The 27,279-nt window shown below is 40.1% G+C and overlaps 2 protein-coding genes across 3 annotated transcripts in view; one reads left to right on the forward strand and one right to left on the reverse strand.

The window, feature by feature from the left end:
* Positions 1-5,580: 5,580 nt before the first annotated feature.
* On the forward strand, positions 5,581-12,033 carry nudt15 (nudix (nucleoside diphosphate linked moiety X)-type motif 15). Its single transcript, XM_041211639.1, has 3 exons — positions 5,581-5,798; positions 8,612-8,808; positions 11,685-12,033. Exons 1-3 carry the CDS (start codon positions 5,641-5,643, stop codon positions 11,843-11,845), a joined length of 516 nt encoding a protein of 171 aa, XP_041067573.1. The 5' UTR covers positions 5,581-5,640; the 3' UTR covers positions 11,846-12,033.
* Positions 12,034-13,343: 1,310 nt separating this feature from the next.
* Positions 13,344-27,279, reverse strand: part of med4 (mediator complex subunit 4) — a 31,893-nt gene continuing 17,957 nt past the window's right edge. Inside the window, exons 4-8 of one of the 2 annotated variants that reach the window (XR_005945875.1) lie at positions 24,091-24,148; positions 23,424-23,510; positions 17,286-17,417; positions 15,590-15,881; positions 13,344-13,628 (exon numbers count right to left, since the gene is read on the reverse strand). Coding sequence is in view for 1 of the 2 variants with exons in the window: in XM_041211638.1 (XP_041067572.1) it covers positions 15,709-15,881; positions 17,286-17,417; positions 23,424-23,510; positions 24,091-24,148 (450 nt within the window). In the remaining variant the exon portion in view is untranslated. Of the gene's footprint in view, positions 13,629-14,574; positions 15,882-17,285; positions 17,418-23,423; positions 23,511-24,090; positions 24,149-27,279 lie in introns of those variants that run through there. The other variant, XM_041211638.1, reaches the window with a different exon arrangement.

A 27,279-nucleotide genomic window follows, 5' to 3' on the forward strand; every position in this document is an offset into this window, starting at 1 on the left:
ATAATCTCCCTCTTTGTCTCACCTGTCAGCTGACTACAACAAGATGCATTTCCGAGAAAGTGTTTTTTTTTTCATTTTTAGTGCTGTGAGTTTAAAGAATAGCCAAAAAACAGGCTTTCTTGTAAGTTGAATTCAAAAAAAGGATAAAGGTTTATTTTTCACAAAACCCAAAATGTAAACCTAACAGATACCTACTCTCCAAACAGACAGACACTCACAAACAAGAAAATATGATTTCTAAAGATTTAACATGCACTTAGAATACCTCCAGAGTAAAAAGAAACAGGTCATTTGTTTACACATTGGTTAAGATGGCGGTTGAAAGATTGAAGGCCTGAAGGATTCTCTGTTGGTTAGAACATAAGAACATAAGAAAAAGGAACTGGAGTAGACCATTTGGCCCCTTGAGCCTGCTCTGCCATTCAATAAGATCTTGGCTGATCTTGTGTTTTGATTTCCACATTCCCATCTAACCCCGATAATCTTTGATTCCCTTGCCGAACAAGAATCTAACTACTAGATAAAAACAGAAAACTGCGGATGCTGGAAATCCAAAACAAAAACAGAATTACCTGGAAAAACTGAGCAGGTCTGGCAGCATCGGCGGAGAAGAAAAGAGTTGACGTTTCGAGTCCTCATGACTCTTCAGCAGAACAGACTAACTACCTCTGCCTTAAAAATATTCAATGACCCTGCCTCCACCACCTTCTGAGGCAGAGAATTCCAAAGTCGCACAACCCTCAGAGAAAAAAATTCTCCTCACCTCTGTCCTAAAAGGATGGCCCCTAAAAAACAGTGCCCTCTAGCTCTGGACTCACCCACAAGAGGAAACATCCTTCCGACGTTTGCCTTGTTTAGGCCGTTCAGGATCTTGTATACTTCAATCAAATCACTCCTCTCTCTTCGCAACTCCAGTGGAAACAAGCCCAGTCTGTCATAAGACAACCCATTCATTCCAGGTATCAATCTAGTAAAACTCCTTTGAACCGCCTTCAATGCATTTACATCCTTCCTTAAATAAGGACACCAAAACTGCACACACTATTTGAGGTGCGGTCTCACCAATGCCCTGTATAACTGAAGCATAACTTTTCAATGTTCAATTCCTCTCGTAATAAAGGATACTATTCCATTAACCTTCTTAATTACTTGCTGAACCTGCATACTAACATTTTTCTGACTCATGCACTAGAACACCTAGATCCCTCTGCACCTCAGAATTATGCAGCCTTTCTCCATGTAAGTAATACTCTGCTTTTTTGTTCTTCCTGCCAAAGTGAACAACTTCACATTTTCTCATGTTAAAATTCTTCTGCCAGATCCTTGCTCACTCACTCAACCTATCTATATCCATCTGCAACCTCCTCATGTCCTCTTCACAACATTCTTTCCTACCTATCTTTGTGTCATTTGCAAATTTAGCTACCATGTCTTCACTCCCCTCATCTAAATCATTGATGTAAATCGTAAATGATGTAAAAGGTTGAGGCTCCAGTACAGGCCCCTGTGGGATTCCACTCATCACATCCTGCCAATCAGAAAAAGACCCATTTATGCATATTCTCTGCTTTCTGCCAGCCAGCCAATCCTCTATCCATGCTAATATGTTACCCACTGCACCTCGTGCTTTTATTTTCCAAAACAATCTTTGATGTGGCACCTTATCAAATGTGTTTGGAAATCCAAGTACAGTATGTCTACAGGCTCCTTTTTTAGCCAATGCGCACATGACTCCTTCGAAAAACTCCAATAACTTGGTTAAACATGATTTTCCGTTCATAAAACCATGTGACTCTTCCCTATTGCATTGAGCTCTTCTAAGTGCCCACTATAACCTCCTTAATGATCGATTCCAATAACTTCCCTATGATAGACGTCAAGCTAACCGGCCTATAGTTTCCTGTTTTCTGCCTCCCTCCCTTCTTGAATAGAGGGATTATGTTTGCTACTTTCCAATCTGATGGAACCTTTCCAGAATCTAGCAAATTTTGGAAAATTAACACCAACGCATCAACTACCTCATTAGCCATCTCTTTTAAGACCCTAGGATGTAGTCCATTGGGAACTGGAGACTTGCCAGCCTGCAGTTCCATCAATTTGCTCAGTACCACTTCCCTAGTGATTTCAATTTCACCAAATTCCTTTCTCCCATTCACCTCCTGATTTGCAGCTATTACTGGAATGTTTTTTGTATCCTCTATAGTGAACACAGAAGCAAAATATTTGTTAATTTCTTCTGCTATTTCCTTATTATCTACTATTAACTCCCCACTGTCACTCTCTAGAGGACCAACACTCACTTTACTTATTCTTTTCCTTTTTAAATACCTGTAGAAACTCTTGCTATCCGTTTTTACATTTCTAGCTAGCTTCCTCTTATACTCTAATTTCTTTCTCCTGATTAACCATTTAGTCATTCTCTGCCATTCTTTATATTCTGTCCACTGGAAATAATGGAGGTTGAAGGTTTCTGGCTGACTCAGACGTAATTGTGGCCAAGTTTCTGTAGTGAAGCCTTGCAGGTAAAACAAATAAGCCTCTCTTCTCTGCCTAAGGTGACTTTTGAGGCAAATTCCTTCCTTGCATTGGGTGAGAAATGGCTGCCCCCTGAAGTATCCCAGACTGACCTGCTGGGCTGTTCTTGTGGATTAATAAGGTATTTCCTATCAAAAGCCAGTTTCTGTGATGTGACACCAGTATCAATGTTTTCCATTGTCCACAAAAGGTGTTGACAGCTAAGCAATCACCACACAATGGAGGATAGCTGTTATCTCATTGACATTCCAGCTATGATTAGCCTCTGAAATGTCTTCATTTGAAATTCCTTCTTCATGGGACCAGCCAACCTGGCAGCCATTGTCATTTTAATTCTCCTCCATTGAAATAGTGAGGGGTAGTTAATCAGAACTGTAGGGGGTGGAAGTGTGTGTCAGTTTCACCTCTGACTTCTGAGCAGTTCGAATCGCTCCCACTCCCTGGGTTTTAGACCTTGGACTTATTTGGGGGTTGTGACAAAGTGCAGCAGACAACTGGTTTTGGTGCAAGAAAAACTGAGCTTATTGAAGTCACAAATGAACTTATAACATTAGGATTACACTGAGATTATACAGACTTACAAAGTACACTTAGTTAAGAATTGGGAACACACGGCATAATGAGGGAAAAATCACGCTACTAATCCCCTTACCGTTGTCCCACCCCCAAAACCTAACTAAATTGAACTAGGAGAGGTCAGGGATCATGCTCACCAACCCAGGGTTCCTTGACAGTTGGAAATTCAACCAGGTAAGCCTTTTGCAATTTTGGGGTACGATTTTTGTGTCCTCTGGGGCCAGCCATCCCCACGTGGTCCTGGTCTGTGGAATCTGCAAAGGTTCTTCAGTTGAGTGGAGGGCACGGTTGTGGGTGGTCGATCTTTATGGAGGGCTACGGTTGAGGCCTTGTCTTCGGTTGAGCCTGCCACCCCGTGTCCCTTGCCGTGATGTTGCTTGCAGACCTGCAAAACCTCCAGATTTTCTTGCTTAAACTCTGTTTCAACTGTTCCCAACTGCTAACTGGTTTCTCTCCCTCTCCTTTGTAACTGACTGGCCAGTTATACCGTCTTTCGAATTTCTTATCGGAATCCAAATCAAGGTTAGTTCTTTGTTTGACTTTGGTGGGCTTCCCCCTGTGATTGTTGTCTCGTTGTTTTTAATGGGCTCGCATGATGGTTATCATTGTCTTCCTGCCTAGTAACTAGTTTTGAACTGAAAGCCATTGTATGTGTGGAGTATTGATAGGTTTGCATAATTGAATTGATTGTGCCTTCCTGCCTTAGTAGTCAGTAGCAATTATTTATGCAAGATTTTGATGGGCTTCAGTTTCATGTGGTGAAGTCTTTCTCTGAGTTGATTGTATTGAAGGGAAGAATGCATATTCTGTCTCCTCTAGTTGTCTGGTTGCAGGCAAAACAATCCACACTGCACTCAATAAACCTGGGCACGTGCAGCCTCAGGCCTTCGTGGGCCCAGCCTCCTGTCTGCAGGGTTTTACACTTAACAGTTTAAATGTCCACAAGTCATATCCTTATTGTTGATATGAAAAATGTGAGAATTTTGAGAACCCTTCAGAACCTGGGAAGGCCATTTACATTCTAAGTAACTTACCAGAGATATGTGCAGACATGTCCATACAGGCACCACAAAAGAAGTTACCTGACTGGGGTCCATTTTATGAAGGCACAGTGTCATATGTCATGTTGCTTTTTAAAAGTTGTGTGCATCTCCCAATAAGCTTTATGGGCATGATGTGACTATAACTCCCCTCTGATGCTCCACTGACAGACACCTTATTGGATCTACAGCTGCCAAGTTCCACTCCACTGTCTCACAAGATTGTGGCTGCCATCACTGACTGAATCTCCCTGTTTCCCCCAAACTGGCTACAGTAGTGTGGAAGCCCAGGGAAGTAGTGGTTGAGCTGGATGTTATCAGCTAATTGAAGACACTGGTGACAATTTTCCAATCTTCCTCATATATAGAAGTGATGTTAGAGGAGATTCTCAACCTGTTAACATTGTGAAGCTTCAATAACATTCCAATGACTAATTCACTTTGCATTTGATTCCAAATTTGTGAGAAGTTGGAATGCAAGAACTGGTTAATCCATTCCAAAAAGGAAACTAATTGAGATATGAAAGAAAGACAATGCTGCATTCATTACAATTTGATCATTAATCCGTTGCAGAGACTATACCCGAATTCCAGGTGGTCCCTGGTAGCTGGAAATTACCTGCTCCTATCAAGCCTTTCTTTTTGCCGAGCAGGATATAACCCGGAAGCTGTGAAAGCTAACGCTGTGTTTTTGAATGATGTTGCCGAGGACAGCAAGCTGGTGAACAGAATAGATAGGGAGAAACTATTCCTACTCATGAAAGGATCGAGAACGAAAGGACCACAGGTTTAAAGTAATTGGCAGAAGTGCTTTGAGGAAAACTTTTTCACGCAGCAAGTGGTCAAGATCTGGAAAACACCTGAGTGTGCGGTGGAGGAAGGAACAATCAGAGCATTCAAACGGGAATTAAACTGTTATCTGAAAAGAAAGAATTTCATACAGGGAGAAAGTGGGAGGATGGCACTTGATGAATTGCTATTTTGGGGAACCGGTGGAGACAGCATAGGCCAAATGACCTTCTTCTGTGCTGAAATGATTCTGTGGATTGGGAGGGAGCCAAGGATGGATCCTTGGGGGACGGCACAGATAACAGCGAGGGAGAAGGAAGTGATAACTGTAATTGATAAGTGATATGTGATAACGGTATTTGATATAACTGATTTTACGTGTAAGAATGAACCCAGGCGCGAATGACGGTGAAGAGTTATTGGAGCAGGATGGTGCCCATGTCAGTGGCTACACACAGGAGGGATAGTTTACACATGTCACGAATGGTTTTGATCAGAGCTATTCTGCTAGTGTGGCAGCGGGGGGGCAGGTTGCGCTGCAGACTTAATTACCAATGAAACAACCGAAACGCCCCGCGCATGCGCACACTCCACCCGCATATACTAACGGGTCTGCGCAGGCGCCCCCGGCCGTACTCAAGTCGACCCGGAGTTGGTGTGTGTTAACTTTCAGTGCGGGTCGTTATCTGTCTGGCTTTGGATGGCTTGTAGCGGCTTTACTCCGGCGCGGCGGCCGGGAGTAGGAGTAGCGGTTGTGGTGACCTGCTGGGAGCGATCGGGCTGTGTCCTGCTCGGCAAAAGGAAAGGCTCTATCGGCGCAGGTACTTTCCAGCTACCTGGGGGCCACCTGGAATTCGGGTACAGTCTCTCTGCAACACTATTCATGATCACATTGTAATGATGGCGGGGGCTTCTGCAGTTCACAGTCTTTCATTCATATCGCAGTGTTTCCTTTTTAAAATGGATTAACCAATTGTTGCATCCCAACTTAACACAGTTGGGTCCAAAATGCAAAGTTAACAGCCATTGGAATCAAGTTATTGAAGTTCTGTAGTGTTAACGGGTTGGGAACCTTCTCTAACAGCACCGCTGGATCCGAGGAAGTTTGGAGAATTCTGACTAGATCTTCCTCAATTTCCACCCTTACTTCCCTCAACATCCTGACTGGAACGAGTGATCTCAATGATTTATGGCCAACCTTTTAATTACCTCCCTTTTTATCCTGTCCAATATAACCGCAACTCCTTTACTGCTGCAATGGCGGCATCCTCTTTTCCAGTGATGATAAAGGCAAAGTGCCTCTGCCTCCACAAGATGATCTCCTTTTGGTCCCACCCTTGCTTTGATTATCCTTTTACTATTTACACTAGGGATTACAGAATTGAGGGGGCTTGGCACAGTGATTGTGTATTGACATGCTGCATCACAGTGATTTCTCCACATGTGCCTTTTGCCATCAGCAATCAGAGCTGAAGCAGGGGCTAGTTTGGGGGTGGGGTGGAATTCAGAGCCTAAATGGACTACAGCAAGTTCCTGTTTGAAGATGTCCTGTTTTAAATCGTTTTGCTTTAACGTCAGTGAATGGGGCCTGTATTTTTGTTTAGCATAATGAGTTTCATCTTAAGGTCATTTTGCCTCAATGTAGGGCTGCATGACCGGATTGGCTCATTTTGGATTGGCCTCTGCCACTCCCTGACCTAAAATAAAAGCAAAATACCGCGGATGCTGTAAATCTGAAATAAAAACAGAAAATGCTGGAAAAACTCAGCAAATCTGGCAGCATCTGTGAAGAGAGAAACAGAGTTAACGTTTTGAGCCCATATGACTCTTCTCCAGAGCTGCAGAGAGGTAGAAATGTGATGGATTTATTTTGTTGAAGAGGTGGGGATATAGAGCAGGTGGAGCAAAATAGAGGGTTAGGGATAGGTAGGAGCTCAGTAGACTTGACAGAGTTGTCAAAACAAAGGGAGTCTCCACTACATTGGGGAGACTCAACGTTGACTGGGTGGAACACCTTCGCTCAGTCCACAAGCATGATCCCAACCTTCCTGTCACTTGCCATTTCAATTCACCATCTCATGCCCACATTTCTGTCCTTGGCTTGCTGCAATCTTCCAGTGAAGCCCAATGCAACCTGGAGGAATCGCACCTCATCTTCCGATTTAAGCACTTTTATAGCTTTCTGGACTTAACAATGAGTATAACAACTTCAGGCCATGAACCCTGCCCTCCATTTTGATCTTATAAAAATTATTTTTCCCAGCCAGCACCCCCCCCCCCCCACCCCCCAGGTCATCTGTAACTTGTTCTTATGTTTTCCTTTCAGAGTGCTGATCCTTGTTCTGCTATTAACATATTCTGCTGTCTTGCCTTTATGCCACATTAGCATCTTCCTCAGTCTTTAACACTACCATGAACAATCCCTTTGTTTTGTGTCAGTGACATCTTTGTCAAATCTCAGCTGAGCTCCTATCTATCCCTGACCTTCTATTTTGTTCCATCGCCACCCCCCCTTTTTAAATAGTATAAAATCCATCACATTTCTACCTCCCCGATCTGAAGAAGCCATATGGATTCGAAACATTAACTGTTTCTCTTTCCCACAGATGCTGCCAGACTTGCTGAGTTTTTCCAGCATTTTATGTTTTTATTATCGCTGGCCCTTGACCCTTCATCTCATTGCCAACCCTACAGCTTGTGGCTTACCTCCTGAAAGTCGAAGCTGCTCTTCCTGCCTCTCGCCAGTTGTCTACTGAGTCCTCGCTCACAGTGAGGGTTTGGGAAAGGGGAGTAGGAGGATTGGTGAGAGGAAGGGTCTGCAGTCACATGGAGGATCAGGGAGTGGCAGAAGCTGTGAATGGGATTGTCTGTGGGGAGAGGGTTGAGGAGTGGCAGGTACCATGAGTTAGGGGGTCAGTGAGAAGAAAGATCTGTGGGGACTGGTGGATAAGGGAGCCAGATGTGTGGTGGTTGGGTTTGGCAAGCAGGATTGATGGTGAGCAGGAGAGGCAGCGAGTGGGAGTTAAGTGAAAAGTTAACATATTTCTGTTAATTTTTTAAATTTACTTTTTTCAAGTTATTTCATTTACCAGTAGAGGGATTTAGAAATGTAAGCTATTTCACTTAGAATGTTTCTTTTCTTCTGACAAAGGTCCTACGGAATCTATCTACAGCTTTTACATGGGTTTTAGTGGGAAAATCTGATTTATTTAAAGTTGTTTCACCTGAAGTTGCACTTTTCAGGAACACAATTATAATTCTAAGTGAGGACTTGCACTGTATATGACTGGAACATACATTAAGTAGGTCAAATACTTGAAGTAGGGAAAGGCCTGATGGAGACTCATATTTGCAAATATTGGAACACCCAACATGTTATACCTTTTCAGTTTTATTCATGATATTTTCCTTGATTTATGGGGATGGGAGGGAAAACTAAGAGTACAGTTTATTGTGCTGTTCAATCAACTAAAGAATTAACAAGACAAAGACACTGGGCGGAATAGCTTCTATCTGTGCTGTAAATGGAAATTTGAAAATGAGACCTGGATTGGGATTTCTTTGTATATGCCATGCTAGAACTTAATTTTAGACAGCCTTTGTAAATAAGTTTGAAGAGTTTGAGAATTTGTTTTGACATGGCTTCTTTTCAAACTCATTAATTTTAATAGAGAAAGCTGGGAAGATTGTGCTAAACGGGAAGTTCTTGAAGAGACAGGACTTCACTTGAAGAATGTGTACTTTGCAACTGTTGTAAATAGCATCAAGTTAGAAGAAAATTATCATTACGTCACAATTTTCATGCAAGGAGAAGTCAATATGGACTACGATTCAGAGCCAAAGAATTTAGAACCACAGAAGAATGAGGGTAAATTTGATACATTAAGTTCTACGTTTGTACAAGTGATTTGAGCATGATTGTAAATCTGTTCACAGCCTCGGACCCCCTTATCCCCTCAGTGTCTTTCTATTTTATGCTGTTTATTAAAGAAATGTGAAATATTTTCTAACGCTATGTTGTATTAACTTATGACTTCAAGACAAAAGTAATTCTCCAGAACGAGTCTTTACAGCAATCTTGGCCTCAATACTCATTGTAGAAGTACTTATAATATTTGACCCAGCCACTAACGTGTTTTTAAAAGCATATCAATACTGAAACAGAACAAGCAGAAATGCTTTGGTATTGATATTAAAGTATGTTTACATTGATTCTCCCCACACTGACACTGATCTGTCTGAAACTTTTGAATCCAGCAGAGTACTTCATTTATGTTGTCAGCTGTTTTATATTCATTTTAACAATGTTTTATGTGCTACATGTACACACTGCTAGGTTTACTCATGTTTATAACAATGAGATTGACTCCAGAGATGAATGTATGACTGGTTTTAAGCTATATTGCCTCAAATTTTGTTTGTATTCTTTGCATCCCAAAATGTTGAGATTTACAGAGCAAAAAGGATGGTTGAAATGGGTTGTGATAATTTGTGATAAGCAGAAATTCCAGTCAGTTCAGCTACCCATGCAGTGAGAGTGCACACCTCTCGTTGGTTACTGTTTACCAAATATTGATTATCCTGAGGGTCTCTTTGGGATCAAAATGGCTTCAGAATGACTATTTAGCAATGGGAGTTTGGAATCATATAATTTATTCATTGGAGACAAAACTTGTTTAGCCTATATTCTACCATGATTGTTGATGATTAACCAGTCAGAAAAACATTTAACAGGAGTAGGATACTTGGCGTCAAGCCTATTCTGCCATTCATTGAGATCATGGCTGATCTCTATCCTAACTCCATCCACCTGTCCTGACTCCATATCCCTTAATACCCTTGGCTAGCAAAAATCTATCGATATTAGATTTAAAGTTATTAATCAAGCTAATATTTACTGCTTTTTGTGGGAGAGCCACACTCCTACCACCTTGTGTGAATGGCTTGGCTCTGATTTTATAGTTGTGACTTAGACTTCCCTAACAGAAAAGGTTTCTCTCTATCCACCCTTTCAATTGCTCTTAAAATCCTAAGAACAGCTATTAAATTACCTCTTATCCCCCTATGTTCCAGGGCTAACAAAGCTAGTTTATGTAATCTCTCCTCAGAATTTAACCCTTGGAATCCTGATAATCCTGCACTCCTCCCTCTACTAATATAGTGTTATGATCCCAACTGCTGTTAATGCTGCACAAATCATTTCCCAGAATGAAACCTGGCTTGATAGATCCTAATGCTTTTTTACAAACCATGGAGGAAAATGCACAAGTCTACTGATGAACTTTTATACAAAGAATAAAATATTTATTAAAACAAGAAAAGTGAACTTTTTTACACCAGCAAAAACAGATGGGAAGATCTCAATACAAACACAAGACTATTAAAATTCCCACAATTCCTTTATCCCAGCAATCTTTACAGACAGACAAACCAGTGAAGGGACACCACTAGCTTGACAAAAAGGCTTCTTGCCCAGGACTGGCACAGTTGCAAATGGTCTTCTTCCAGTGAATTCCTGAGTTTTCGCTTGATGCTTCTCATCCAACTCTTATCTCTTCCCGAGACCACAAAAACCACACTCTAAACTCACTGTTTCTTCAACTGCAAAGCAAATAAATTAGTTTCCTAAACTCATCTTCCAGTAGCACCTCCGCTAAACTGACCATTTTACGGAGCCCTATAACTGATTATTCAGTTAACTGCTGTCCACTAGCCTTGTAGTTTTTCTTAGAGAGTTTTAAAATCCCTATCTTCTCTCTCACACACTGAATGCTCCCTCTCAATTCCTGTCTTTTCTGTGTCTGTTCCTGGATCACTGTCACTAGGCAACAGTAAGGTGTTTACTTTTTTTTTCAAAATTACTGAACTTTCAACCACTTTTAACCCATCTCTTTAACTTAAGGGGTTGTAAGATAATTAAAAATGTATGTAAACAAACAAACCCAAAGCGTGTCACCATTGTAACAAAAAATGCAGATCTAATTCTTTGTGGTCCAAAACAGATGATCTTTCACTTGCATGTATCAAAATCCATCTGCCACAGTATTGCCTAGTCATTTTATCTTTCAATGTCTTGATAGTTTCATGCTCTCATCTATATTACTTACATTGTTTGTGTCATCAGCAAACCTGGCTGAATGTATATATGATTGTCATTAATATAGTTATTAGTGAAGTTGCCCACCTTCACACCACCACCCCCCCCCCACCCCCCACCCTTCATTAATTAACAGAGCAATATTTGCAGTTTTCTGATCTAAAGGGACAATTCCTGAATTAAGAGACCTTTGAAAGACCATGGCTAAGATGTTTCCTGAATGGAACCTGTAAAAGCTAAACCAGGGACTCTTACAATTCAGCTCCAGATAACCATACAGCCCAGCCTACAGTCCAAGCAGACAAGGTGATCCAACCTGTGCAAGCAGGGAAACTATGAGCTGCTCTGGAGATCTATGTGATTTTCAACTGGCTGGAGCTCCTGGATCTGGGTAAATGGGACATGGCCCTTTTTCAACTCTCATGGGCCAAATTGAAATCCTACAAGTGGGTGTTGAGTTTGCAGTTTGAATTTGAGACTTAAGGGTTTCTGCATGTTCTCAGCTGTTTCAGAGCCAGAGCTGAGAACAATTGAATTTAGAATTGCATAACCCCTCACATCCTCAGAGCAGCCCCAAGTATTTCACATCCAATTAAGTACTATTAATTATTAAACATAAGTTTCACATGAGCTTGTCTTTATTCTAGGATGGGATTGGATCAAGTGGGAAGATTTTCCACCAACAGACCAGCTGTTCTGTCCTTTAGCTTGTGTGAGACAAGTTTATCATCCTTTTGAAGAAAGACTTAAAAATGCTGCTACAAATTCACCAGTAAATGATGGTAATCAGCCTCTTCATTGCATATAATGTTGAAAAAAGTGTTTACAAGAAGTGCGGAATTACAAATGATGGTTTAGAATCAGAGGCAACCAGAAGAACTAATTGATTTTAATCATGAAGCCATACATTAACGAAGAAACTAAAGTCAGCGATCTGAACAAAGCCTTGCATGCATCTCCCCACATTTAAATAGTGTACATGATAATGGTATCAAATAAGTTAATAAAATTTCAAAACTCTTAAGATGTATTTTTATTTTGGAAACATAACATACCGGAGATTGATGGGTTGGGGAAAATAAATTGCATTTAAAATCCCTCAGACTTATGCTCAGTTATGTAACAGATGATGTTTGTATCCTTTATGTATATATTCTTTTGAAAGAATGAGGACTTAGATGCACCATTTACCATTCTTAGTCATTCCTTTGACTTTACCCAGTAGGGATGAAAAACCTTGGAATACTAAGAAATTCATCCCACAGCACTACCATCCTGGTGAAGTGATTCTCCCCACTCCCTTCAGTTATGTACAAAGTTGCATTCTGAACTACATATTTTTTTCTATTATCAAGAATTAGTCCTGTTTATGCAATTCCCTGAAAGTCAGTGCATTTTAGAGGGTTAGTGCCTTAGTTTAAATTTTTAAGAGGTCTACGATTGGGCTGGCATGTCTTACAGCAGATTTTATTAATTTCTGGATTGAATGGGCTTTCCATTCTAGAGCAAAGGATCTGCCCTTTCATGATTTCAGAGGCTTTGTAACTGTTTATCTTCAACAAGTGCCCTATTTCTAGGGATTTTTTTGCATTTTTTCCCTTGCAATGGCATAGCATATCCAGAAGTACTGTCTGGCCTCAGGCAAACAAGGCTGCAGAATTAGCTCCTGCTAGAATTTATATGCTAGGATGTTTGCTATTTGGGACCATTTGTATGAAAATGAAGCTTAAAACAGTAGAAAACTGAGTATGTACCACATATTCTAACACTGAACCATAGTAGGGACTGCCAGGTACAATTGATGGTTCAGCCTCAGTGAGCCGAGCCAGGACAGCAGTCTTAGTCCCCTAGGTTGAAAGTGGAGCAGTCACCACTTGACATATGCGTTGCTTCCTTAGTATAACAATGGGTTGGAGAACATTCAATGCATTTGTAATAATGAGCATCATTGACTGACATGTTGGTTGCTATCTAAGCATCTGCATCCTGTTCCCAGCCACAGTACTGTATTAAAACTGTGACTTTGTAAGTTCATTACTGAAAGCAAAACAATGATTTTTTCCCAGCATTTCCTGTTTTTATAACTCATATCTGGCAGCATCTGTGGAGAGAGAAACAAGAGTTAATATTGAGTCTGTATGACTCAATGTTAACTCTTTCTCTCTCCACATATTCTGCCAGACCTGCTGTGTTTTTCCAGCATTTTGTTTTTTAGATTTATAGCAGTCGCAGTATTTTGCTTTTGCAATGTGATTTATGTTCCACTCACACACCGTACAATGCTTGCAATGTAGCTTGTGTTAGGCTTCCATTGACTTTGTTTTTATTGCAAACTTAGAACCGTATTTGGCACAGCATTAGAAGTAGTTAATACTTAACTTAAAACACTGCCCATATTGTAACTTGAACCAAGTCCTGTTAACCTATCACATGTGGACTGTTGACCTACTTTGGCTCCAAATTCACCAACAGCTCAAATTTAAAATTCTCATCCTTGTATTCAAATCCCTTCATAGGCTCATCCCTACCAAACCTTCACAACCTGCTTCAGGCCGACATCCAATGGAAATAGTCAGCATCTCTGGCACCATCTGCGGAGAGAGAGACAGTTAATGTTTGACCTTCTGGTTAGGCACTTTACAGCCTTCTGGACTCAATTTCAAACCATGAACTCCACCCCCATTTTGATTCTTTTTTTGCCATGGGATGGTTTGAATCTTGTTTGTCATGTTTTTGATTTAGGACAAAGCTGTCCATTATTCGAGCATTCACATTCTGGACAAATGCTTCATTTCTTTACTATAACCATTACCACTCCCTTTTCCTTTTATTCCATGACATCTTTGTCATTTAATCTTTCCTGCCATCTACCCTATCCTAGACCTTCTCTATTGTTCTTCCTCCCCACCATTTTAACAGCATAAAACCCATCGCACTTCTACTTTCCTTTAGTTCTGAAGGGTCATATTTGATTTGAAACGTTAACTCTGTTTCTGTTTCCACAGATGCTACCCAGACCAGCTGAGTATTTTCAGCACTTTGTTTTTATTTCAGATTTCCAGCATCTGCAGTATTTTACTTTTGTTCTCCCTCTATGAATTCTGCATTTCTCTAATTCTGGCCTCTTGTGCACCCATGACTTCTTTTGCTCAACCATTGACCACCGTGTCTTCAGCTGTCTAGACATGAAATTCTAATTTCGTCCCTAAACCACTTCTCCTTAAAATATACTACTTTGACTGAGCTTTTGGTTATCTGTCCTAATGTCTGCTCCTTTGGCTTATTACGCTGTGAAGCACTTTGATGTTTTACAGCAAGCTATTGTTAACTTGCATGCCACTGACAGCAAATAAGAGCTCAGCAAAAATGAATCTCACCTACAACATTGCATGCATGTAGTCAGGAAATATAACTGGCATTCATCAATTTTGATTTTGCTTAAATGAGATTTGGAACTGTGGGGCTATTGTGCATTAACAAATGATCAGAAAAATACCCTGCAAGTAAGTAGATGGAGAATATTCCTTGCTGATAATATAAAAGACAGTTTTCTATTTTTATTTACAATATAGAAATCACAGTTATACTATGAAATGTACATCTCAAACAATGTTTACAACTGTTTTAGTTTTTGTTATTGTAGAAAGATCATTTTAATGTCACAATGAAATAATCCATCTAATTGCCTTTAATAAAGTCTTTTTGGGGCTTATCGATGTCAATTTTGGAGAAGGTAGATGAGGTCAATAAACATTTTAGGCATCTGCTGGCAACAATCATTCATTGTCAGGCAGGCATGACACAGCAAGATACAAAGTACGGTTCCATCCACCCTCTCTCAATAGTGTGCTTTAACACAATCTCAGAACAATAATTCTTGTTGCAGCAGATGCAAATTCTCCTACCTCCTTCAACGTCCATGACAGTGACCTTTTGTGCTTCACTGCTGAAGTATCAAATTACAGCTAGTTTTATTCTTGTACCTATAGCCATTATGATAGCCCCAACTAATTTCACTGAGGGTGATTGGAACATGTACATGGAGCAGATTTCTATGTCATCAAACTGGGTTTGGGTTTCAAGTGCCAAACAGAGGCAAAAAGGCAGTTCTAAAACTGCCAGTCCACTTCAGAAATTATAAATCTCTCCTCTTGAAAAGGTTATGGTTTCCTTTTCCTCACGTTATCACCAGCTTAAACTGTTGCTTTATGAAAATGTTTTTAATTCTCAGTAACTTGCATTTGTTGCAGCTCTTGTTTTTACTGTACAGTACTTTCCTGTTGTAAATTACCATTTTTTCAGTTCTCCTTGCTGCATTGTTATGCAATTAAAATAGTCTGTAGGGAAAATGTTAAATAGTAATGTCAAACCATAAATCAATTATTTGGCCTTTTGTATTGGGTATGAAGGTCTGTAGAATAAATTAATGCTCGGTTTCTTACTATATATTCACATTGGAAAGTGAGCTCAACACTGGGGGGAAAGATGTCTTTTAAGCAGAACTTTACCTATCTAATCGCAATGCTTGTCAAAATACATTCTCTTGATGTACCTGTACCAGGTCAGCATCATCAGTATTAGATGGGAAGGAGTAGGCAGTGGGAGAAACAAAAATATTTTCCAATGGTATAAGTCCAAACATTGAACTAAAAAAGACATGTTCTCTTTGTTTCAGTCAGAGTCACTACTGCTGCTTGAAGAATCAGTTGACATAACTTCCACATCATCTTCATTCTCTTTGTTATGTCCAGGAGGCTCCAGCATAAAATCATTGCTGTGGTTTGGAGGCAATAGGTTGAGGGACATGTCATTTGACTGCCATGGGTACTGAGGTGCAAGTACATCTGAAATACAGAAAGTTTTCATAAACCACATTTGTATTTTCTCCAAAATCATAACAATACTGGTCTCTTAAAGCTTAATTCAAGATGCCTCTGAAATCGATAATGTGTCCGGGGCTTTGTTACAGTTTCAGTTGTGCTTTGAGTTAAACTCTTGCTGCTGGAACAAAAACAATAGCAGCCCAAAGGCTCATTTACAGAATAAATCTTTATACTGAACCCCCAACCCCTCTCGTGCCCCTGACCCCTTCTACAAAAAAAAACTATGATCCATTCTTGCCTATTTATATATATTTAGCTTTGTAACACTCTTTCAAATTCTTCATCAAATTATTTTCCCTTCCAAGAATATTAAAGTGCAGAACCTTGGAGAATGTCTCAACTTAAAATAGTACTAAATTCTATCACAAAATCACAAGCTATGCTGCTCTGAATTGAAATAGATGTATAAAAGATCAAAATATAAATGCAAGCCATATACACTATACACATGCTAGAAAACAACTATCTTTGTGTAAATCTGGAAGTTTAAATGTCACATTATGTTGGATTTCAAATGATTCAATCTCAATAAGATTTCCAGTTAGGGGAATGGAGGCAGAAACATGAGTCATTCAAGAGAAGCTGGCTGCTCTGACGATGAGGGAATGGGGAGAGAGAAGAAGAAATTGTAGATTTCTAGAACAGGATGGTTGAAATGGCCCAGTCAAGTACTTATCCTTGTCATCAATAACTTGTAAAAACAAAAGTATTCTTGTTTTTCTTTGATTAAAAGCAATCTGTACATATTATGATTTGTCCGAGTTTACTGCAAATCAGCTGTTAAAAGTTTAGCTTCAACTTGTGACAAAAATCATTTTTTTTTTTTGCTTTCAATTTAATGTACTTTACCATTTTCTCTTCCCTCCTGAGGATGTCAGATTCCTGCTGAGATACAGTGCTGTTCAGTCTCTAATACCTTGTCTAACTGGCCAATCAAGAGAGTCTAAAATAAGTATCAGCATATTAACCATGATGGGCAGCAGACTCAAACCCATTCCCGTGGTCATGCAAATACAACTTCTACTATACAGCAATTATAACCCGAATGGATTTTCCCCTCTTCAACCTAGAGACTGAGGCCAATCGTAGCACTCCTAACACACCTCTGCTGCAATTATCTAATGCAGCATTGAGCGGAATCTGAATCCGAATGGCTCAATGACACTCTGTCTTCAGCAACTGACTCAGAGCGAGATGAAACCTGCCAAAAGACTTTAATCATTGATTAAAGAGTGACACAAAGTAAACTAACCAGAAATTCTAATGGCCCAAGTGTAACTTTATAGTCAACACCACTAGCTTCCTACATCGAGTTGTAGTTTGTCTTAGACAAGTTTTATTTTTAAAATTGCTGACAGCTTTTACCTGGTAATCTGCCTGCAGCCAATGCATCTCCAGGTAAATGTCCATTCACCCCATTGGTAGAAAGATTACTTTGCTGTCCCAAAAGACCACTCCTCATTTCCAGATCAGTAGGGTAAGGTCTTCGTGGATCACCTGAATCAAATATAGAATGTTCAGAATCATTCAGTGTAATTGTTACTGTGAAGTAAACTTTCTTGTTCCCTTCCCCCATACAATTCATTGTGAATAGCAGCTTCCCATAAACAGGAGAACGCATTGGAAATTGGAACACAGCTGATTTTAAAAAATGCTATTTACAAATATCAGAAATGTGATAGTACCGAAATCACAATACTCTCCTCACTTTTTACTTTTTGAGGAATCTAGCAATCATTATTTTAAGTAATTTGCATTCACAAAGGAACACAGTCGCAGAACATGTTAGAATTGAATGAGATATTTTAATCAGTAAATTGGGAAAATCTATTTCCACAGGTCATTGAGTTGGTAACTGTTTGGGGAGGGGGGGGTGTTATTTAAGATCATAAACAATTAAAGGAAACATTTGGAGAATTGTTTATTTTTGAACATAAGAGTTTTAAGGATGCCATACCAGAAACAGTGGTGAAAGTAGAATCCATAATAGCTTTCAAAGGGATAAACGTGAATAAATATCTGGGAAAAAAATTAAAAGAATATGGGGAAATGGCTGCAAAATGGGACTGAGTGAACAACTTCTTCAGAGAGCTGGTACAGGTGTGATGGCCTGTGTTGTAAAATTCAATGATTATACACATTCGGGGTTAGTATCTTCTACATATTTAGGGAGAACAGTACAATTTTAACAGATTAAACATGGTTAAGCATACTTAATGATTCAAAGTGGGAGCACAGAGTTAGATGACAAGGACTGAGTGCAGTGAGGAATGAGCGCCAAGTCGAAAATATGGCACAGCTGGGATATTTCTGGTAAGATTTTCTCGAGCTATAATGTTGATTAATGGTCAGAATCTGACCTAGAACTTTAAAACACAAGGACACAAGACAGGAGGAGAGGACCATACAGCCTATTTAGCCTGCTTCATCATTCAATATGATCATGGGCTTCAACTCTATTTTCTTACTCACTCCCCATATCACTAGATGCCCCAAGAAACCAAAATCTGTCTATCCTAATCTTACAGGTATTCAATGTTGTAGCATCCTCAACCCTCTAGGCTAGAGAATTTGATCACTTATCCACATGCTACCCCTCAGTGACATCATTCAAAGAAGAGGTCAGACAGTAGCTCTACCTCTCTGTCTGTGCTCGGAGACTGACTCTCCGACACCCCAGTCTTAGATGGGTCACAATTTTCTCTAGTTAAAGACTGAAGACCAAAGCCATTGACTTTGGCTCAGCCACAAACTCTTAAGTGACCTATTAACTTTATCATCCCCAGTTGTCCTGGTTGCAATCTGTTTGAAATCTGTAGATTGAACAATGAATTTCTTTGGCTGGATTTGTAATTAACAGCTAGATGATGCAAGTACTTTAAGCATGTAGTAGACACATCTTCCAATCACTGGTTACTGAGGTAACTAGAATTGGAACAGATTCTTCCTCTGTTTCACTCTTCCTCCTACCTGGACTTGGAATTCACCAGGTGAATGTCAGACAGTGAGGATGCACCATTCAAACTAACAGCAATCAGCCTGTACTGGTGTAAGCAGCACAGAACCAGCACTACATCTTCTGAATATAAAATTACTTCTTTCTTGATTGTTTAGGAATTATTCTTGTGTAACTGGGTTAGAGTTTAAAACCAGACATAATGAGGGATTCAACAGATGGAGCATCCAATGAATCAGCAAGCTGCAGATTCAGGCTGGAGTGACATACACAACTATGCTCCCTCGGGGCCAGCACAAAGAATGTCGCTCCCCTGCCAAACTACTGACCTGGAGCTGAACACAGGGCACAACTCCAAATCCTGCAGTTGATACAAAACACAGCAAACAACAAGATGGAGAACAACAGACTCCATGGCCCACCAAATCTAAAGCAGAACTGCAAAGTGGTGCACCTTGCCAAGATATGGGGTGAGGCAAAATCAGCTAAATGGCACTATTTTAAATGGTTAATAAACCTAGTTTAACAGAAGATGCCTGGCAGTGGCAGTCATTGGTCAAATAACTGAAGGTGTTTGCCTGAATAGCTGTTAATTACTGTAGCAGGAAGCTCACTTAGTAGTTGCAACTTGGGTATGAGTCATTAGCCCTCTATAAAAACAGACAGGTTTTGTTTGCTACAGCACAGAGCAGAAGCACCAAGTGAGACGAAGAGGTCAGGGTGCGTCAAGGAACTAGTGCTAAGTCAGGAATTTTATGCAGAGGGGGAAGCAGGTGCTCCTTTTTCAGCCTCCAATAGTTGGTGAGTATTTTTTTGTCTCCAGGCTAGGAGACTTGCTATTACTTTAGCTGTGTAAATTAATAACTAATTGACTTATTACAATCAATATGGTTAGACAGACATGGCAGGGTGATGGTGTACCGTGACTGCAACATGCAAGAATCTGGAATGCATTGCAATCCTGGACAAACATATTTGCCATAAGTAAGTGTTTGTGGCTTGAGCAACGTTGGCTCAGAGTTCACAGAATCACAGAGTGCAGAAGAGGCCCCATCGAGTCTGCACCGACACGTGAGAAACACCTGACCTACCTACCTAATCCCATTTACTAGCACTTGGCCCATAGCCTTGAATGTTATGACGTGCTAAGTGCTCATCCAGGTACTTTTTAAAGGATGTGAGGCAATCCGCCTTCACCACCCTCCCAGGCAGTGCATTCAGTTGTTCAGCTGGACTCTGAGTTGCAAACATTACACAGCATCAGTAAGGGAGGAAGATTACCTAATTGGTCCAGGAGGCAGTCACAACTCTTAGGCTAGGCAGAATTTTAGAAGTGGTCAATGGTCAGGGACAGGAGGTTGAGACTCCGAGTCATGCATAAGGATAAAGCACGTAGTGATGGAGGAGCCTCAGCTTTTGATTTTTATAAACAGGTACAAAGTGCTTGCCATCTGTGTGGATGAACAAACTGACCGTGGCACCATGTTGCAGGATGCCATTCAAATGAGGGGAGCAAAAAGGAACATGGTAATGACAGGGGACCACATAATCAGGGGACAATATGCCAGTTCCGAAGAAGAGTCATAGTGGACTTGAAATGTTAACTCTGATTCTCTCTCCACAGATGCTGCTGAATTTTTCCAGTACTTTGTATTCATTTGAGTAAAATCAGGGAGACAGACATTCTTCTCTGCAGTAATGACAGGAAGCTCCTAAGATTATGTTGCTTACCCAGTCCCAGGCCTCGCAGCTGGACACTAACCTGCGGTGGGAGAGGAAGGATCTAGTTGTTGGCTCCACAACAACATAGATAGGACTAGGAATGAAGCTCTGCTGAGTTTGAAGAGTCAGGGTCCAAGTTAAAATGCAGAACATCAAAGGTAATCATATCCTGGATTGTTATCTGAGCCACATGTCATTGGCATTGGGTCAAACAGATTAAAGAAATAAACACATGGCTCAGAGCGGTGTGGGAAGAAAGGGTTTTTGATGCACAGGCACCAGTACACAGGAAAGATCCTTTCCATTGGATTAGGCTCCATTTAAACTGGGCTGGTACCAGTGTTTTTGTGACTTGTATAACTACGGCTATGTATAGGGCTTTAAACTAATGGGGGAGAAAGAGTTCGGGTGAAGATTTACAAATCCAAAGAGAAAAGCTGAAGCAACAGAACAGTGTAGAGATGCAGGTAAAAACAAGCAGAGTAGGACAGGGAGGGACAGAGTTTAATAGTAATTGTGCGTTAGTAATTGAAGTCCATGGAAATAACATTAAACAAATTATTGGAGTGTGTAACAAAGATAATGTAATAATTGTGGGGGACTTTAATCTTCATGTAGATTGGACCAATCAAGTTGGCAAGGGTGCTCTAGAAGATGAGTTTACAGAATGGTTTTGTGACATTTTCCTGGAGCAATATGTTGTGGAACCGACTGGGGATAAAGTTATTTTACATCTAGTATTATGTAATGAGTCAGGGTTAATTAGTAATATAATTGTAAAAGATCTGCTTGTAACTAGTGATCATAATAAAATTGAATTCCATGTTAAGTCTGAATCTTAAACAAAGCCAATTATATCGGTATGAGGATAGAACTGGCTAAGCTTGATTGGGTAAACATAAAGATATGGCCATAAAAAAACAGAGAGAAACATTTAAAGAAACAATTCAAAATGTTCAATAAAAATAAGGATACACTTAGATTAAAAGAAGAGGCTTATAAGGTTGTAAATAATAATAGCAAGTCTGAGGTTTGGGAGTGTTCTAGGAACCAGCAAAGGGCCACAAAAAATTGATACAAAAAGGGAAAAATTGGAATGAGAGAGAAAATGATGAATATAAAGGCAGAATATCAGCTTTTATAAGTATATAGAAAGGAAGAGAGTAGCTGAACTAAACACTGGTCCCTCAGAAGCAGGAAAAATTAAGGGGGAATGAGGAAATGGCAGAGACATTGAACAAATACTTTTTCACAATAGAAGACGCAAGTTGCATACCAATAATACAAGGTAACCTAGGTGCTGAAAGCAATGAGGAAATTAGGATCAGCAGAGAAAATGTATTGGAGAAACTTAAGGGACAAAAATCTGACAATTCCCCAGGAACTGATGGCCTACATCCTAGAGTTCTAAAAGAGATAGTTGCAGAGATAGTGAATGTTCTGCTATGATTTCCAAAATTCCTTGGAGCCTGGAATGATCCCAGCAGATTGGAAGTCAGCAAATGTGACACCGGTATTCAAGAAAGGAAGGAGATAGAAAAGAGGGAACTACAGGCCAGTTAGCCTGACATCAGCATCAAGAAAGTGCTGGAATCTATTTATAAGCATTTAGAAAAGCATAGTATGATCAGAGGTTTTTGAGGATGTAACCAGTGGGGCAGATAAAGGGGAACCAGTAGATGTAGTATACTTTGATTTCCAAAAGGCATTCCATAAGGTGCCACAGAAAAAGTTAATAGGCAGGATAAGGGCTCATGGAGTTTGGGGTAATATAATAGCATGAATAGAGGATTGGTTAATGGGCAGGATGCAAGGAGTAGCCATAAATGAGGCATTTTAAAGTTGGCAGGCTGTAACTAGCCACGAGGATCAGTGCTGGAGCCTCAGCTATTTACAATCTGTATTAATGACTTAGACACAGAGTAATGTATCTAAGTTTGCTGATGATACAAAGCTAGGTGGAAATGTAAGCTGTGAGGAGGACACAAGTGGCCAAGAAATATAGACAGGTTAAGTGAGTGGGCAACAAGATGGCAGATGAAGTATAATGGGGGAAGTACGAGGTCATTTGCTTTGAATGAGTAAGAATAGAAAAGCAGAATATGTTTTAAAAGGCTTAAAACTTGCAAATGTTGATATTCAGAGAGACTTGAATGCACTCACACTAGGAACTCAAGAAGTTAGCATACAGGTCCAGCAAGCAATTAGGAAGGCACATGGCATGCTGGCCTTCATTGCAAAGGAAATGGAATATAGAAATAAAGGAGTCTTGCTGTAATTGTGCAGAGCTTTGGTTAGACCACACCTGGAATACTGTATACAGTATTGGTCTCCATATTTAAGGAAGGATATACTTGCATTGGAGGCAATTGGAGGGTTCACTATATTGGTCCCTGGTTTGACAGGATTGTCCTATGATGAGAGGTGGAGTAAATTGGACTTATACTGTCTGGAGTTTAGAAGGAGGGGTGATCTCATTGAAATATACAAGATTCTGATGGAGTTTGACAGGGTAGACACAAAGAGGTTGTTTCTCCTGTCTGGGGAATCTAGAACAGGAGGGCACAGTCTCAGGATAAGGAGTCGATTATTTAGGACTGAGACGAGGAAAAATTTCTTCGCTCAAAGGACTGTGAATCTTTGAAATCTCCACCCCAGAGGGTAGTGGATGCCCTATCACTGACTATATTTAAGGCTGAAACAGACAGACTTTTGGTGATTCAGGGAATTGAGGGAGTGGGCAAGAAAGTGCAGTTGAAGCCCAAGATCAATGTCAAGGAAAGCTCTTCATTAAAAATCATGATCAACAATATTTAGATTCATACCTGGAACCCATGTTAATGGAGCTGCTACAGCATTACTGGCGCTTATTCGATGTGCGTACTTGATAAGCTCTTCAGATGAGATGGCACCTGCCAAGAAAAGAGAACCATAATTCTTTACTGACCCGATCTTTAAATATATAAAAAACACTCAGCTGGCACACTTTTGAAAAAAAAAATCTGAAAATTCTTTACATGTATTAACTTGCACAAGGAGCCAGAACACTGAAGATAAGCTGGTCACATTTCAGCCATGCACCAGTCATCCAAAGCACATGAAAGTGAAAAATATTACATTACAGTTGGTGTATAGTGAATACATACACTTTAAAAAAAAAGCAAAGCAATCTTCAGGAAAATTACAAAAGCTTACTACAAAGGAAGTTTTAATTATTGTGTTCACTGATATCAAAACAAAGGAGGGTTTGGCATCAGAAATACCTCAGCAAGAGGGAGTAGGATTTAGCTGTACGCTACTGGAACACTAACACTGTGATATCACAATTGCATAGAGCGTTCACTACTAAGCAAAAAGCATATCATATATTTATGATCATGTCAACTTTCCTTTGGAAAGGAAGTCTATTATTGGATCCATGCTTAATTGTCTCAGCAGTAGAGTAACTGTGTGCAACTATGAAAAGATTTTTTCTAGTTAAAAAATGTCTACCTTTTCTTGCCTTCTCTATTGATTTTAACTTCTCTTTGGCTTGATACACAGCAGTTGCCTTGAAAAGAATGCACAGTTAGTATTTAACAGGTACAAATTTACTGCACGTAAGTATAGACAAGAGGTACAGATTTAATTTTTTTTTTAAATAACCATTAAACTACTGATGGGGCTAAGGAGCTCTGTTAGTCTTGAAATCTTATGAAAGTTAAATTAAGCTTGCACATTGACATAGGTTCCAAACAAGTTTCTGCAAAACAAGAGAAAGATGCATTTAAGAACAAAACAGTATCCACATACTTGTCATGGGCTCAGATGAATTCTGATGGATCTTGTTGAATGATTCAATGTTTACTGAGTTCAAGTAACTAATCTGATACTAATCTCTTCCATTTCATCTTAATATGTAACCAGGTGGAAGTCTTATCTGGCAGTTTATTCTTCTAAAAAGACAAGCATTCGACTTAAGATAAAAACAAAATACTGCGGGTGCTGGAAATCTGAGATAAAAACCAAAAATGCTGGAGGAACTCAGCGGGTCTGGCAGCATCTGTGGAGAGAGAAACTGAGTTAAGGTTTCGAGTCCATATGACTCTTCTTCAGGGCTGAAGAGTCATACAGATGTGAAACGTTAACCTTGTTTCTCTCTCCAGAGATGCTGCCAGACCTGTTGAGCCTTTACAATGTTTTCTGTTTTTATTCAACTTGAGATACTGTTGTATACTACATGGAAAAACATAGGTTGATTGTGATAGTGCTTGAACCTGCTACAGCTGACTAAGTTTTTCTTGGTGTGCAAGGTTATCAAAATTAATGCTTCTTTCACAGAATTGTTACAGCGCAGATGGAGGCCATTCAGCCTAACATGTCTGCACTGGCTTTCTGAATGAGCAATTCACTTATGTCATTCTCCTGCCATCTCCCTGTAACCCTGCCTCCACCAAACTCTGAGTGCATTCCAGACCTTAACCATTCGCTGTGTGAAAATATTTTGTTCCTCTTTTGCCAATTACTTTAAACCTGTACCCTCTTGTTGTCGATCCTTTCATGAATGGGAAGTTTTTCCCTATCTACTGTCCAGACCCCTTATGATTTTGAATACCTCCATCAAATCTCCTCAGTCTTTTCTCCAAGGAACATAGGAGAAATTGGGACTATCTTCATAACTGAAGTTCCTCAGCGCTGGAACCATGCTCATGAATCTTTATTGCACTCTCTCCAACGCCTTCACATCTTCCTAAAGTGCAGCACCCAGAACTGGACACAATAATCCAGCTGTGTCCAAACTAATGTCTGAAAGAAGTTCAACATAACCTTCTTGCTCTTGTACTCTATGCACCTATTGATAAAGCCTAGGTAATTGTATGCTTTATTAACTGTGCTCTCAACCTGTCCTGTCACCTTCCATGACTTATGCATATATACACCCAGGTCCCTCTGCTCCTGCAACCCTCTTTAAAGTTGCATCCTTTGTTTTATCTTGTCTTTCTTTGTTCTTCCTACCAAAATGAATTGTCACATTTCTTGCATTGAACTTCATCAGCCACCTGTCTGCCCATTCCACCAACTTGTCCATGGCCTTTTGAAGTTCTACGCTATCACTCTCAGTTCATAATACTTCCAAGTTTCGTGTCATCCACAAATTTTGAAATTGTGCCCTGTACACCAAGGTCCAGGTCATTAATAAATGAAGAAAAGCATAGGTCCCAACACTGACCCCTGGGGAACTCCACTACAAACCTTCCTTCAGCCTGTAAAGCATCCATTAACCATTAGTCGCTGTTTCTTGTCACTCAGCCAATTTCCTATCCATGTTGCCGCTGTCCCTTTCATTTCATGAGCTATAACTTTGCTCACAAGTCTGTTGTGCACCATTGTATCAAATGCCTTTTGGAAGTCCACGTATAGCATATCAACAGCATTGTCCTCATCCACATTCTCTGTAACCAATTCAGAAAACTCCAGCAAGTTAATCAAACATGATTTTCCCTCCAAATAATCTATGCTGGCTTTCCCTAATTAATCCGCATTAGTCCATGTGACTATCCATTTTGTCCCAAATTATTGTTTCTCCACTGCCGAAGTTAAACAGACTGGCCTGTCGTTACTGGGCTTGTCTTTACACCCTTTTTCGAACAAGTGAGTTACATTTTCCTGCCCACAGTTGCTTTAAAATTCTTGGGACCAGATAAAATTTAGGAAACATACAAGGAATAATGTCCAGGAGATGAAAAGATGCCACCAAGGGTTACAGCTCTTCAGTCCTGCAGAAAAACGCGTCCAGCTTCTTGGTCTGAAAAGAAGTCATCAAATTCAGTTCTGGGAAATGTCATCCACAAAGGCAAGTTGGATTGTGAGGTGTTCATTTGTGTCTGTGATGTGAAAATCTCTTGCCACATTCTGCACCTGTGTGAGATGTTGTGCAGAAAGGCAATCTGGGGCCAGCACCAGATCTAGCACTATCCTCAAAAAGCATAATCCAGCTTCTTCTTTGCTGCCTGCTGATTAGATCTCCTGACAAAACAGTAGGATTACTGCTTGAAGCACAGATAGCTGACGTCCAACTTGCTTGTAATTGGATGTGACCCTAGGATATGGTTGATTTTTATGCAAGTACTCCCGAAAGAGTTTCAGGGATTGTGCTGACCATTTTCACGTATACCTTTAAATGGGAGTTGAGGAAGCAATTACTGGTCTACTAACCTGCTTAAAACCATGGGTAGTATCATGCGTAAGAGAAGACCATAAATCAGTGATACATATATTATACAGCTCTGGATATAATCTATACCAGTACCCCAGAGGTTTTGCTGTATTCTCAGCTGCACATGATTCACACAATGCCTCTGATTCTGCCCCATAATCATCAAAATAGCCTCTCTGTAATAAACAAACCTCACCTGAAACACTTAACCTTTTAGATCTGAATGGCAGATTCTGTTCCAAACACTCTCACTCCATGCAATGCAGCCATTGAATGACGTCATCCTGAATAAGAGGATCAAGTGCTAATGTTTCTCAGTTAAATTGAATGCTTCTTGAAGCATTAACCTTCAAGAAATCATCTGCTTCTCTCCAGAAGATGGGAATGACTGAAGCGCCGGCAAGTAGAAGTTGTGTTGCAAGGAAACATAACGAAGACTCTATTTGTCTGATAGCCTTGTTAGCACAGACACTGCAATCTGCATT

The sequence above is a fragment of the Carcharodon carcharias genome, chromosome 18, assembly GCF_017639515.1.
Source record: "Carcharodon carcharias isolate sCarCar2 chromosome 18, sCarCar2.pri, whole genome shotgun sequence".
Classification (NCBI taxonomy): Eukaryota; Metazoa; Chordata; class Chondrichthyes; order Lamniformes; family Lamnidae; genus Carcharodon; species Carcharodon carcharias.

Coding starts and splice junctions, on each gene's coding strand:
- nudt15 (XM_041211639.1), top strand. CDS start 5,641: ATGGCTTGTAGCGGCTTTACTCCGGCGCGGCGGCCGGGAGTAGGAGTA. Junction 5,799..8,611: donor GGGGGCCACCTGGAATTCGG/GTACAGTCTCTC, acceptor TAATTTTAATAG/AGAAAGCTGGGAAGATTGTG. Junction 8,809..11,684: donor AGAACCACAGAAGAATGAGG/GTAAATTTGATA, acceptor TCTTTATTCTAG/GATGGGATTGGATCAAGTGG.